General features: G+C 51.8%; 2 protein-coding genes across 11 annotated transcripts; both read left to right on the plus strand.

Moving 5' to 3' along the window:
• Positions 1 to 247: 247 nt before the first annotated feature.
• Positions 248 to 8114, plus strand: TTC24 (tetratricopeptide repeat domain 24). Of its 9 annotated transcripts, none has more exons than XM_058539464.1 (10): positions 248 to 2466; positions 2653 to 2856; positions 3460 to 3588; positions 3768 to 3880; positions 4222 to 4320; positions 5351 to 5448; positions 5604 to 5713; positions 6377 to 6473; positions 6642 to 6797; positions 6897 to 8114. In XM_058539464.1, the coding sequence occupies exons 1-10, from the start codon at positions 1677 to 1679 to the stop codon at positions 6976 to 6978; spliced, it is 1878 nt and encodes a 625-aa protein (XP_058395447.1). In that variant the 5' UTR covers positions 248 to 1676; the 3' UTR covers positions 6979 to 8114. The 9 variants fall into 9 exon arrangements, with proteins under 9 accessions (XP_058395447.1, XP_058395448.1, XP_058395452.1 ...); XM_058539465.1 differs by having other exon boundaries at positions 4225 to 4320; XM_058539469.1 differs by lacking the exon at positions 6642 to 6797.
• A 3260-nt stretch (positions 8115 to 11374) lies between these two features.
• NAXE (NAD(P)HX epimerase) lies at positions 11375 to 13881 on the plus strand. Of its 2 annotated transcripts, XM_058539476.1 has the most exons (6): positions 11375 to 11571; positions 11713 to 11821; positions 11968 to 12078; positions 12162 to 12275; positions 13052 to 13199; positions 13560 to 13881. In XM_058539476.1, exons 1-6 carry the CDS (start codon positions 11390 to 11392, stop codon positions 13760 to 13762), a joined length of 867 nt encoding a protein of 288 aa, XP_058395459.1. In that variant the 5' UTR covers positions 11375 to 11389; the 3' UTR covers positions 13763 to 13881. The 2 variants fall into 2 exon arrangements, with proteins under 2 accessions (XP_058395459.1, XP_058395461.1); XM_058539478.1 differs by lacking the exons at positions 13052 to 13199; positions 13560 to 13881 and adding an exon at positions 12721 to 13042.
• The last annotated feature ends 304 nt before the right edge of the window (positions 13882 to 14185 follow it).

Consider the following 14185-nt stretch of genomic DNA (forward strand, 5'->3'; position numbering starts at 1 on the left):
AGGGGTGTGTCTGCAGGGGTGGGGAGCAGTGGGGCAGGAAGAGCAATGGAATCCAGGTATCTGTGCCCAAGCACCAACAGGGTTCAGCACTGAGATAGGGCACCTGAGCTGTCAATCAAAGAATTCCCTAGGAATGGAGGGCGGTACCTGGTTGCCTGGTAACCCCAGGGGCTCTGAGCTAAGATCTAGGGGAGGTAACCCGAGCCAGAGGGCCCATTCCAGAAAGGCAGCTGCAGAGAAGATCCAAGGAGGTAAGGTGTCCTGCGGCTGGGGCCCCAAGACCTGGTGGAGGTAGCCAGAACTGCCCCAGGGATGAGGACTTTGAAGAGGCAGGATTCCTGAGTGTTCTTAGGAGCAGGGGGAATTTCTTTAAAAAGAGAATCACTTCTGCCTGCCTCTCCTAAAAAAGGAAAAAAAACGGACGAAGAAAATGGGAGGGGCTGAGAGCCCAGTGCCTGGGTCTTTTCCACTCCTTTTCCTGTTTCCTGGGAGGAGAGTTCATGAAAGGGCTTTGCCTTTCAAGGGGAAAGATAGTAACGAGAAACACATGCTGATGAGACAAATGTATTTGAGTTTAAGAGGGTTCTGGAGACCAGAGTCAGATGTTGGAGACCAAAACCAGCAGCAGACAGAAAGCCAAGGAGATAGGGAAGAAAGAGTTTCCCCTTGAAATAGGGAGTGAGCAGTAAATGGAGAGACAGAATCCTTGCTCCTGGAAGTTGGCTCCTTGCCAATTCAATAGCCTATTCAGCTTTGTGCCCCCAATGCCTTGTATGGCTCCTGGCACATAGCAGGAGCTCACTGAGTATTTGTTAAACTGACTTGAAATATATCTTGACATTAAACAGCAGGAGTACCTACATTATGAATGGAGAGATGTATGTGGAGGCACAGTGTGACGATGATGGAGGAAAGGCCCTGTTCATTCATCCATTCATTTATTCATTCAACAAACATTTTTTATTGTGGTAAAATATATATAACATAAAAGTAACCATTTTAAATCATTGTTAAGTCTACAGTTTAGTGGCACTAAGTTTACTCACATTGTTTAGAACCATCACTACCATCCATCTCCAGAAATTTTTCATCCTAATCGATAAACATTTATTGAGAATCTATGTGCCAGACTCTTCAAGGTGCCACAGATCTAGTAGGGGAGATAGACACAAAAATCAGCAATTCTAACCCAGTGTGATAAATACCATAAAAGACACAGGCTGGTGCCAGTCCCGTGGCATAGTGGTTAAGTGCGTGCGCTCCGCTGCTGGCGGCCCGGGTTCGGATCCCCAGGCGCACACCGATGCACCGCTTGTCAAGCCATGCTGTGGCGGCATCCCATATAAAGTAGAGGAAGATGGGCACAGATGTTAGCCCAGGGCCAGTCTTCCTCAGCAAAAAGAGGAGGATTGGCATGGATGTTAGCTCAGAGCTGATCTTCCTCACCAAAAAAAAAAAAGACACAGGCATAAGGTGCTATGGGAGTAGAGAAGAAGGACTCAGTTGGTTGAGGGGAGGGGCTTTCTGAAGGAGCTGTTAGCCAAACTGAGTCTTGAAGGAGAACTAAGAACTCGTTGGGACATTAGAGAGAGAGCTGATATGGTGCACAACGGAGTGGATGAAGCAAAGTGAGATGGCAGAATGAAATCCTTGAAACCCTGAGGGTCACACCAGGCATGGGTAGAGCTGAATTGCCCTTGAGGGATCCTGCTTTGGAGGAAGCCAAAGGTGACATACTGACCCCTCTGCTCCCCATTGTCAGCATTATGTCTTCCCCCAACCCTGAGGACACCCCCCAAGAGCCTGAGCCCTCAAGCTCCAAGAAAAAAAAGAAGAAAAGAAAGTGGCCACAGCAAGAGGCCAGCATCCAAACCCTCACTAAAGCTGGCCACAGGGCCCTACTGGCTGGCCGGAACCATGAGGCCTTGATCAGCTTCCAGAGGGCCTTCCTCTTGGCCTCCGAGGCCCCCCGAGAAAGGAACACCCCTGTTCTCCGGGCCTGTGCCTTCAACCTGGGGGCTGCCTATGTGGAGACTGGGGACCCAGCCAGAGGCCTTGAGCTGCTCCTGCAAGCCCAGCCTGAAGAGAAGGCACAGGGCGGGTGTCATGGCGACCAGTGTTTCAATGTGGCTTTGGCCTACCATGCCCTGGGCGACCTGCCTCAAGCTTTGGCCTGGTACCACAGGGCCCTGGGCCACTACCGGCCACTCGGTGACCAGGGGCAAGCCCAGGCAAAAATGGGAGCCTGCTACCAGGCTCTGGGACAGCCTGAGCTAGCAGCCCACTGCCTGCAGGAAGCAAGCCGGGCTTATGCCCAAGCAGGGCAGCCCCGGGCTGCAGCCCTGGCACTGGGGGCTGCGGCGGGGTGTATGCTGAAGAGCGGGCAGCATAGGGTGGGGGAAGTGGTGCAGGTACTGGAGGAGAGCCGGAGGCTTGCTGAGAGGAGTACCGAGCAGGGCCCACTGGGTAAGGCCTTTGGGCAGAGAAGGTGTGGGATGTGGGGAGATTCAGACCTGGTGATAGTCTCAGAGGGGGTGGAAGCAGAGGTATTTCTGAGGGCTGGGGGGCCCTGGGAGAGTGGGACAGGGCTGCACCAGTACAGCCTCACCTGCATCTGACCTGGCTACCTGTGACCCTGGTCATGCCCTCTAGGGCAACTCTATAATGACCTAGGCCTGGGCTACTCCCAGCTCCAGCTATTCCCGCTAGCAGCAGAGGCCTTCCTGCAGGCCCTGCCCCTGTGCCGGGGGCCAGGAGAGGAGGCCACGGTGCTAAGAAACCTTGGGATGGCCCACAACGCCCTCGGCAACTATCAGGAAGCTTGGGAGCTTCACCAGAGGGCTGCCGACCTGCACGGTGGGTACCAGGGGCTGGGGAATGGGATGGGGTCCAGGGGTCTAGGAGGGAGGTTTCCCAAGGCTGAATTGTAGATGGACCTTTAGGACTAGTTATGAGGCCAGGAAACCCAGTACCAGGGGGGTGAGAGCTGGGCATGCAGGAGATGGGATAGCCAGACAGGACAGATGGTTGTGGGCCCAGAGGCTGAGGCCTGGGGTTGGGAAGGCAGCAATGGGCCCAGGGAAGAGCATTGGCTGGGATAAGGGGCCTGAAATGGAGCCCAGCACCTCCTCTGACTGAATGACTGTGTGATACTCAACCAGTCATTTTCGCTTTCTGAGCTTTAGTTTCCACACACGTAAAAATGGAGCTGTTAATACCTGCCTTGCCTGCCTCACAGTGTTGCTGCATGGCTAAACGAGCCAGGGGGAGGCATTCAGGCCAAAACTCTGGACTGAGGAGAGGCTGGGTATGGAGAGTTCAGGGCTCTGTGGAGCATCTGGAGGTGTGCTGGGGCTCAGCTCCAGGACTCCTGGGACCTCCTGTAGTGGTTAGGCGGTAGGGTCCTGATGCCCCAGCGGCCAGGGTCCACTCTTAGGATGGGGCGGGCTCTGTTATCAGGCTCTGTGGGGCAGCGGTGGGAGCAGGGCCGGAGCTTTGGCAGCCTGGCCTTTGCACTGAGCCAGCTGGGGGACCACAAGGCCGCCAGAGACAACTATCTGCACGCTCTGCAGGCTGCCCGGGACACTGGTGAGGGTGAGGGGGGTAGCAAGTGCCTTGTGTGTCGGGGGGGGGTGCAGGGCAAAGGCCAAAGGTGCTTGGGGCTGGTGGGGAGGCAGATGGGGAACTTGGGGGTGGGGAATACCTTTGGAGGGGAGGGTCAGTGGGGTAGGCAGCCATGAGAGGACCTCTCAGGCTCTCTTCCCCAGGAGACATGAAGGGGCAATGGCAGGCCTGTGAGGGTCTGGGGGCTGCTGCAGCCAGACTGGGGCAGCATGATCAGGCCTTGAAGTACTATAAGGAAGCACTGGCCCGGTGTCAGGTGAGACCCTCTGTCCCGAAATCTAACTCTTCCCTGCTATCCTTCCAGCTGACATTCCTGCCTTCACTCCTTGTCTTCTCCGCACCATTCATTCACTCATCAGACATGCATTGGGCACACTGTGTGCTAGGTCCCAGGACACTATTGTGAGGAAGAGTCCATCTCCGTCTACAATTCTGGGCAGGCCGTGGCAGGACCCTGGCAGAGGCACGGGGATGGGGCAGAAGAAGGGGAGAAAAAGCTCTCTTCCCTCCTCCTTTTCCTGTTTCTTTCTTTCCCAATCCCCAGAGGACCGCAAAGCACAGGCCTTCCCCTTTACCCATTATCCACCCTCTCCCCAGAAGGAGCCAGATTCTGTGCGAGAGCGGCTGGTGGCCAAGCTGGCAGACGCCCTGAGGACCTACTTGGCCCGGGGTGGGCTGATCCCCACTCACACCCTGGTGAGAGGACACCTAAGACAAGGAGCAGGGGTGGGAGAGGTCCCCAGAGAAGGGGGTGGTGGTAAGCGGAGCCGACGTCCTCAGGGATGCTGTGCTTGCCTGCTCATCTGTGTTTACCTGCTGCGGGGCCTGCTTATGGGACATGTATCACTTTCCCAAGGCCACCTGGGGGTGGGGAGGTGGGCCGGGGATCGTGGCATGTCTCCAACACCAGGGCTGTGCCAGGACTTTGGCTGAGTGGCTGAGTGGTGACTAGCCCAGTGGGTGGAGGCCACGGGGTGCAATCCAGGATCCTGAGCCGTACTTGGGAGGTGGAAAGTTTTAAGTCCTTGGCTGCAGTTCTCAAAAGGGCCACAGGATGGGGACAGTGCTCCAAGGAAATGCCTCTCCTGTTTTCTGGGGGGCAGTTCTCTGTGTGTCTCCACTATGACCCTCCCTCTCGGCTCCATCTCACCCTCTCTCTACCACCCAGCCTCTCTCAACGGGTCATGTCTCTCCAGCTGCCTCCTCCCTCACACTTTGAGATAACCTCAGGCAGCCTCCCACCCCAAGAATTGAAATTATACTTTAAATTTATTATATTTATTTCACAGGTTTTATGTCTTCTCCTATTTTATAGACTAGAATACTACAATTATAATATGCAAGTGAAATTCAATTAGCCTGGTACAAGCAGAGGACTGTATGGGAGTCAGAAGGCCTGGGTTCCATCAGAAGTCAGCCACTAACTTTCTGTGACTTTGCCCCTGGAGGCCCAGGCAGGAAGGGGTGGTGGTCTGGCTCTGGCCAGGTCTGCTAGTCCTTGAGCCTGAGTTCTAACTTGAGAGTTGCTAGTGGGGACCTTAACAGAACAAAGGGTCTCACCCTGGAATTTCACTCTCAGACAAACGGCAGGCCCCAGTTTGTCTCTGGCACTTCTCTGTCTCTCTGGGGCCACCATGTCTGGAGGGAACATACATGCTAACACACATGCACAGCTGGGATGGCTGTTTTTCTCAAACGGATTCCCGTTACTCCCCTTCATCCTCAGACCTCAGCTCCACGGAGGCCCCAGGCTCCAGGTGGGGCCTGCCTGTCAGCAGGCACCCCAGCCAGGGTGGGAAGGGACACAGCAGAAGCGCAGCACAGGTAAGTGGGATGGGGACAGAGCTTCGGGATGGATGTGGCCTCCGGAGGGTGTTGGGAGGTGTCAAAGCCAGGTGGAGGGGGAGGACCTGTAGGTACCCCAGGGAGGAAGGGACCTGGCTGAGGTCCACTCTGCCCCCTCTTCTCTGCCCCTACAGATCTTTGGGTGGGTGTGAAGACGAAGAGTTAGAAGAGGGCCATGAGGAGAAAGAGGAAAAGGGGTCGGTAAATGTTCCTGTACAGTCCTCTTGGGCGTGGAGACCGGAGCGTGAGTCGAAGTAGGCTGTCCCCAGCTGTGCTCCTCCTCCCTGAAAATGGGAGCACTCTCCCCAGCCCCGTTTCCCTTACCGCCCCCACCTCCTCAGGTCTGATGCTGAGGCCTGCCCCCTCAGCTCTCCAGGTTCCCAACCCCCAGACCAGCTCTTCCCCATTTCTGCTCCTCTCAAGGCCCTGGCCCATTTTCCCTGAACCCTTTCTGGAATCGCATCTTCTTCTCTGCTTCCATGACTTTCCTAACTTCTAGAACTTTGCATCATAGAGCATCAAGGTTTGTTGAAAGCCTACTACGTGCCTGGTACTGGGCGGTTTGCCTCTCCTAGCTCACTGTTTACTAGTCTCTTCCTCCAAAGGCCTTGGACTCTGGGGGCATAGTTCCTTGTTACTTGTTGACTTGAATTCACTGATGTCTTCTTTTCAGTGTGTTTTCTTCCAGGCACCGGTGATTCATTCCCAGTCTCGCCAATAGTCAGCCCAGGTTTGCCAGGCACCTGCCCTGTACAGGGCACAGTCCTTGGTGTACCCTCCGTGTACAGTGACCAACGCATCCCCTGACATCCATCCTCTTTGTTCTCCCAAAGCTTCCTCTTTTCCACTGTGATGGTTCTTGGTGCAGAGAGGCCTGTGATAAACGTGTCTGTCCCTCTCCATCCAGGTCCAGGACCCAGGGCCCATGTCCCATTTGGAGGCCAAGGCCCCCTCAGGATGGAGTACTCTGGCATTCTGGTACCCAATGGTCCCCAAGCCAATAGGTGGGTCCCTGGTGGAGGGGAGGAGGCCTGGAGAATTAATAAAAGAAGTAGGAGAGGATGTGGCTTTGGACAATTTTAATGGAACATGATTACTGTTAAAGTTGGGGGAAGATGTGGTCTGGTCCTTGCAGATGTAGTGCTCTGAGCCTCTCTGTCTTTGCCCGTTAGCAATCTGAACAACCTTCACCCAGCTCTGGAGGCCCAGGGTGTCCCCTGCCTCCTACACGACCTGACTGTGGGCCTCAGAGAAAAGGGGAGTCCTGCTGAATGGGGGGACATGCAGCTTAAGCCCACTCCCTCTTGCCCTGGAGCCCACCAGCAGAGGTAAGGGCCAGAGAGGGCAACAGAAGCTAGGGCCAGGGCAGGCTGCCTGCTGCTCTTTCCCCAGTCACTCCCATGGCGAGCCCCCTCTGCCTCCTTCAGGTCATCCGAAGGGCCCAGGAAAACCTCCAGCAGGAACCCTCAGAGGAGACCCACCGAGTCTGGCTTCTGCACGATCATGTGACCCTACCCTGCTGGCCATGGCCCTGGCCGCTGTGCTGCCTCCCCAACACACACACATTCGCAGTTTCTGGGACCGATCCTCTTCCCAGTTGTTCAGCGCTGCATGGACATAGAACACAACACGGTCAGCTCTGTAGTGGGCTCTGCAGTCTCAGCACTGAGGCATTCAGTTTGCTCCTCACTGGGATTTTTGGACTCAATATGCACAAGATAAAAGGGAAATGGATGCTGAATTTCCCCCTTTTCTTTCTGGATCCAGACATCATGACTGCTAGGGCCCTTGCCAGTTCGAAAAACTATGACTTCTTGGTCAAGAGGCTTTGGAGTCACTAACTCTCTCCAGACCTCCATTTTCTCATATGGGAAATGGGGCTATAATACTACAGAAGACCCATCCTAACGAACCAAGGCACTCCGCTTCTTCCATGAGACCCAGGGGATGCTGGATGCAGGCCCCTCAGGCCCGTAGCCTGGAGGACAACTGCTGCCAGCAGCCACAACGATACTTTGTAATATTTATTGATCACTTAGTACCTGCCACAGGCTGTTCTAAGTGCTTCACAGATGTTTCTCCTTTAATCCTCACAACAAGCCCATGAGGCCCTATTATTACCCTCTTTCATAGACTAGAAGAAGGCATGAAGGTTAAGCAGTCTGTCCTCCCAGGTGACACCGCTAGTAAGTGGAGAAGCCAGGATTCAAACGAGGCAACGAGCCCTTTCCAGAATGTGCAGTTCCACTCCCCCAGTTAAGCTATTGCTTACCAAGAGTTGGTTATGTTTGATACCAAATGTGTTTATGCTGGTTGTGTGTGTTAATTATAATTTGTAATTTAATTAAATATTATATAAATTGGTGAACTAAGTATGTGAAAACAAGCACTGTTTCTACGAAAACTAAGTTGAATCCTTAGAAGACTTGATTAAGGTGAGTCACTTTAAAAAGTGCTGTTGAGAGGCCGGCCCTGTGGCTTAGCGGTTAAGTGCGCGCGCTCTGCTGCTGGTGGCCCGGGTTCGCATCCCGGGCGCGCACCGACGCACCACTTCTCTGGCCATGCTGAGGCTGCGTCCCACATACAGCAACTAGAAGGATGTGCAACTATGACATACAACCATCTACTGGGGCTTTGGGGGAAAAAAAAAGGAGCAATAGATGTTAGCTCAGGGCCGGTCTTCCTCAGCAAAAAGAGGAGGATTAGCATGGATGTTAGCTCAGGGCTGATCTTCCTCACACACACACAAAAAAAGTGCTGTTGAATTACATGTGAGCAAGAAGATTATTTAAGATTTAAGGGAAAATAATAAAAATCTAGGTGAATTTTACACTCAGATTGCTTCAAACATGCCATTGTTCCACCTTAAGGAAGTAAATTGGAAATTGCAGCTGATATGTAACTGGTGAGGTTCACACAAGAAAGATGGAGAAGTACAATCATTGGCCCCATCCTGAAAGAAAAGACCCTGGCCACACTTGGATAGATGGCAAATAAATGTACTTTTTGTTTTAAGTTAAAATACCATAATCCACTACTGATCATGTCAGATAAGAGGGCTCCTACTGTACTGTGAACTACTTCACGAGATTTTGAAGACTCGTTAAAACATTTATAGAGGACCTACTATGTGCCAAGCATGGAACTAGGTGCTGGGGACACAGCTGTTAATCTTCCTTATCTAAATGGAGCTTATTTTGTCAGGCATTCAAGATGTCTTGATTTGGATGCAAGTTCACTAGCTGTAAGAAAGACCAATATAACAGTGCCTTTAAACAGAGAGAACTTTATTCTTTTCTCATATAAGCAGCCCAGGGCTGACACAGTGGCTCCATGGAGCTTGGGGAGTCAGGCAGGATGCTCTGCCAGCCTCAATACAGGATTGCCATCTCATTGTTTAAAACGGCTGTCCAGCTCCAGCATATCTTTTTTTTTTAAAGATTTTATTTATTTATGTTTTCCCCCCAAAGTCCCAGTAGATAGTTGTATGTCATAGCTGCACATCCTTCTAGTTGCTGTATGTGGGACGCGGCCTCAGCATGGCTGGAGAAGCGGTGCGTCGGTGCGCGCCCGGGATCCGAACCCAGGCCGCCAGCAGCGGAGCGCGCGCACTTAACCGCTAAGCCACGGGGCCGGCCCGCAGCTCCCGCATATCTTCATTCCAGCCAGTAAGAAGAAAAGAGGAAGTGGAGGAAAACATTCATTTTTTTAAGGTATGACCTGACAGTTGGATACATCACTTCTGCTCACATCTAACCGGTCAGAGTTTAGTCGTGGGTGCATGCCTAGCTGCTGCAAGGGAGACTGGAAATGTAGTGTTCAGCTGGGCAGCAGTGTGGCCAGATAAAACTCAGGGGTTCTGTCACCAAAGAAAGAAAGGAGAATGGATTTTGAGGGACAAGTAGCAGCGTCTGCCACACATGAGTATTGCTACTGGGTCAGGCCAACCCAATATCAACCATTACTGGCTCTACCATTTAATAGCTGTATTATCTTAGGAAAATTAATTGACTTCTCTCTGCTATTTAATTTCCTCATCTATAACATGAGGATAAAAATACATCATAGGACTGACAAGATTAAATTAGATAATATATGTAAAGCATCTGGAACTCAGCAGGTGCTCCAACCATGTGCCCTTCCTAAATTGGTTTCAAGGCATTTCCTAAAGAAAACTCCACAAGTCTGAAAGGCAGCAACAAGGTGGACTAGATCTTGGGCACCACCTTCCTGGGAACAGCCCTCATTTGGTTGTTTTATAAATTCCGGGTGTGTGTGGTGGGATATGTTTTGTTTCACTATTTTATAGCTACATCTCATCAGAATGTAAGCAGCAACAACCCTTTAATTACACATTTCTGCATTTGGGGAGGGCAGTTCAGTATAAAATAATGCTTCAGAGTGCAGCCTCTACCTCAAGCTGCTTGGATCCTAGCTCCACCTACAGCTATCACTGTATCATTGGGCATGTCATTCAACATCTTTGAGCCTCAGTTTTCTCATCTGTAAAATGGAAATAACAACAGGGTTGCTGTGAGGATAAAATGAGATGATTCATGTTAGCACTTGGTACATATAAGTATTCAAAATGTTATTTATGTCAAAAAAACATGCTTCACATTGCGTTTTACAAATGAATCTTCATAATCACCAAACTTATTTTCTCAAATAGGCCTGTAGGGCATCTTGACTTGACTAATATATAAAAGTGAAGCTGCTTATGTAGTGGTGAGGTTATAAAATAAAGGAGGTCTTGGATAAGATTATCCAATTGTACACTATACTTTACAATTTAGATGACTAAATTTCCAACCACAAACACAGTCTAACAAAAACAATTTTCCACCACAATCACAGTCTGATAAATTCAATTTCTCACAAGGAACATGTAAAACAAGATTGCTGGAGGCCCAGGGTATATCCCATAAGAAATGATAAACCTCTTATAATTAAAAAGACTATCAGAGGAATAGTTAAAAGCAGGAGTTGTTCTTGCCTTTCTCAGTGAACTAGCCAGGAATGCACTCCATGAGACAGAAAAAGAATAAATATAGCATAAAAACAGGACCTTCATTCCACCTGGATAATTATCTTCATTTTAGTGCCTTGATGGTAAGTGGTTTGTTATTCGGCAAACTTCTCCCTTAACCCTGCAAGAGTGTGTTTCCATTCTTAAAAGCCCCTGGATAAAAAATTTAAGGCTTCCTCTCCAGGTTTATCTTGAAATATTATCGTGACCTGGTGTCTATGGCTTCAACTACATTTTTAACCATGGCATACTCAACTTATTTAAGGTCAACCTATTTAAGGTTTACAATTTTCTATTTCCTTAACTATTATCTTGATAATGAGGAACAAATATTATGTATGATTAGGGAAATACAGCGTGCTATCCTGGTAAACAGGGGAAGCTAATGTAGTGGGGAGAGGGGTCCGAAGTTATACACAATGCTCAGTAGTGTAAATAAGAACATTAGCTTAACTTATTGTGCCCTATGTACTAGGCCCTTTCGACGGCTTTGCATGCATTACTACCCTATGAAGTATGTACTAGTATCCCCGGTTCACAGGAAGCTGAAACCAGGAGTGCCCAAACTCACCCAGCTAGTAAGTGGTAGGGCAGGAACCAGGGTTAACTGCTATGCTAAACATGAATTATTATCATCAGAGGGCGGTTGGGAGCAAGGCACTTCGGTCCACCTGGAAATGTGAGGCAATACGCAAACGCTCTCGGGAAGGGCTGGCTGGGATCCAGACTGCAAGGGAAGGTGCTCGCACGACGTCCCGCCAGGGCGGAAAGCCGTCCCAGGACCGCTTCCGGCAGAGGCGCGTGCGGGCCCAGCCTCTCGGGGGCGGGGCGAGAAGTCGCGCATGCGCCGGGGCGCGCGGGTGGGCCGGGGGCGCGCGCTCCGCAAGCTGCATGTCCGGGCTGCGGGCGCTGCTGGGGCTCGGGCTGCTGGTTGTGGGCTCGCGCCTGCCGCGCGTCAGAGTCCAGGCCGGCGCCTGTCGCGCGGGACCCACCTGGTGGGGGCCGCAGCGGCTGAACTTGGGTGGCCCCCGGGACGCAGGGATCATGGCGAGCACAGCGGTGAAGTACCTGAGGTAGGCGAGGCTGCAGGCGGGCGCGCGGGACGCAGGTCTAGCTTGGACTGCTCTCCGTCCCGGGGGCGGGGCCTGGGGCGGCCGCGCCGCCTGCGCGACGGAGCACCGAGGGGCGGGGACTCAGGCTGTGGGTTTCCTCAGCCAGGAGGAGGCCCAGGCCGTGGACGAGGAGCTGTTTAACGAGTACCAGTTCAGCGTGGACCAACTTATGGAGCTGGCTGGGCTGAGCTGTGCCACAGCCATTGCCAAAGTAAGTGGCGCAGATCTCGACCTTTGGGACGAGTCACTGTGCATGCCCCCTGGCCTAGGCACAACGGAGTGGGAGGGCAGCTGGGCCAAGCCTGGACTGTTATATTGCCCAAAGTCCCTCTGAATCCCCTTTGACTCTGCCTTTAGGCATATCCCCCCACGTCCATGTCCAGGAGCCCCCCTACTGTCCTGGTTATCTGTGGCCCTGGGAATAATGGAGGAGATGGCCTGGTCTGTGCTCGACACCTCAAACTCTTTGTAAGTATCTGGGGAAGGGCTGTGGAGGAGGGTGGGAGGTTTCTGGGATCTGGGCTTGAATCACCCCTTTCCTTTCCTTCTAGGGCTACCAGCCAACCATCTATTATCCCAAAAGGCCTAACAAGCCGCTCTTCACTGCACTGGTGACCCAGTGTCAGAAAATGGACATCCCTTTCCTTGGTGAAATGCCCCCAGAGGTAGGTGTCTCGAGTTTAATACCCTCCTCCACAACACTGCCTGTGTTCTGCTCTTCCCTCATGTTTCCAGGCTGAGCTCATTTGCTTATCTTCCTCTCCAGATGATAAACACTTAGAGGGTAGGGAGAGTGCCTGGCACAGGTGCCTAGAGTATGTTATTTGAATAGAAGCCGTGTAAAAGCCTTCTCCTCCTCTGTAAGGTGTGCTCCCTGAGTCCCCACACCACCTGCTCTAAAGCTTCCTTCCACCTTCATCTCCCCTGGTCACTCTTTTCCCTCTGTAGTCAGTTCCTCTTCCCCCAGCATGCAGTAAACACATTATCTGCCCCTTTCAGGGGCTGAAGTGACCACCTCATCCTCAACCCCTTCTGCAGATGCATGGATTTAGAGGTGGGAAATTGAAAACTTGGTTTTTTTCTCTTTAAATTTCTTAACACATTTTACAGATGAAGAGACTGAAGTGCAGAGAAGTGCTTTGTCCAAAGTCACAGAATGAGATCATGGCCCTCCTGACTCCCACTCTCAGGCTGTCTCACACTGTAGCATCCCCAATGGCTGGCAGGCACTCAGAACAGAAAACATGTCTGGTCTCAGCTTGGCCTGGATCAATGACCAACTTGCACTTAACTCTAGGCCTCAGAATGCCATCTGAATGAGATAAAATTACAGGTGTGCCTCTGTGAATGGTCTGTGGGTGCAAAGAACAGCCCTCTCCTGTTAAGGACTCTTTGTGCAGCTGCTGGCTCTGCATCCTTTCCTTTTTATGTTCTGCCACAGCCCATGCTGATTGATGAACTATATGAGCTGGTGGTAGATGCCATTTTTGGCTTCAGTTTCAAGGGTGACGTTCGGGAGCCATTCCGCAGCATCCTGAGTGTCCTGAATGGACTCACTGTGCCCATTGCCAGCATCGACATTCCCTCAGGTGCTGGGTCCAAGGAGGTTGGGGGGATTGGGGCCCTGCCCTGTCTTGAGGTAGGTATCTAGGAGTCCTGATTCTTGACCCAAGGCTCAGACTAAGTCTAAAATAAGCTGAGTCTGGAGGGGCAGAACAAGCCTTATGGACCCCACAACAGGGCTGGGGAACAAAGAGTTCAGGAGTGCCCTTTGCATGTTAGCTCCAAGAGACCAAAGCCCAGGGGTACGTGGAGCTGCAAGGATGTGAGTTCCTCAGGTGGGAACACAGGGGGGATTCCCACTTCTTAGGACTAGGGTAGAGCAAGGTGTGGAAGGGGACTTGTCATCTGGCCTCTTCTGCTCTTCCTGAATACCACCCCCTTTTCAGGATGGGATGTGGAGAAGGGAAACTCTGGAGGGATCCAGCCAGACATGCTCATCTCCCTGACGGCACCTAAAAAGTCTGCAACCCACTTTACTGGTCGCTACCACTACCTGGGGGGTCGTTTCGTGCCACCTGCTCTGGAAAAGAAGTACCAGCTGAATCTGCCACCGTACCCTGACACTGAGTGTGTCCTTCGTCTGCAGTGAGGGAAGGTGGGTGGGCATTCTTCCCAATAAAGACTTAGTGCCTCTCTCTCCCAGAACTGTGGAGTCCTGGGAGCTCTGCTGGCAATAAAGGTTAATGGGTGGCCGGAGCCAGAGAGCAACTCTGGAGGTATGGTGCCATCTCTCTCGGGGCAGAACAGGCAAGAGACGTTGCTCTGGCAATTAGGGGCAATGAAAACTGACTTTCAAATGCTGAAAAAGGCTCCCAAGTGAGGTGGTTGTCCTTCACACACACATGATTCTTATCCATTAGGGAAACGGGGAGCTGGATGAGGTTCTCTAAGCTTTCTCCTTCCACTTAACAGTGTAGCAAGACTACAGGAGGTTCACAGAAGGAATTTCTTCAAAGGAGTCCAAGAAAACTCTAATTTGTATTCAGGACATTCCCAGGCTGGGAATGGAGAT

The sequence above is a fragment of the Diceros bicornis genome, chromosome 4, assembly GCF_020826845.1.
Source record: "Diceros bicornis minor isolate mBicDic1 chromosome 4, mDicBic1.mat.cur, whole genome shotgun sequence".
Taxonomy (NCBI): domain Eukaryota; kingdom Metazoa; phylum Chordata; class Mammalia; order Perissodactyla; family Rhinocerotidae; genus Diceros; species Diceros bicornis.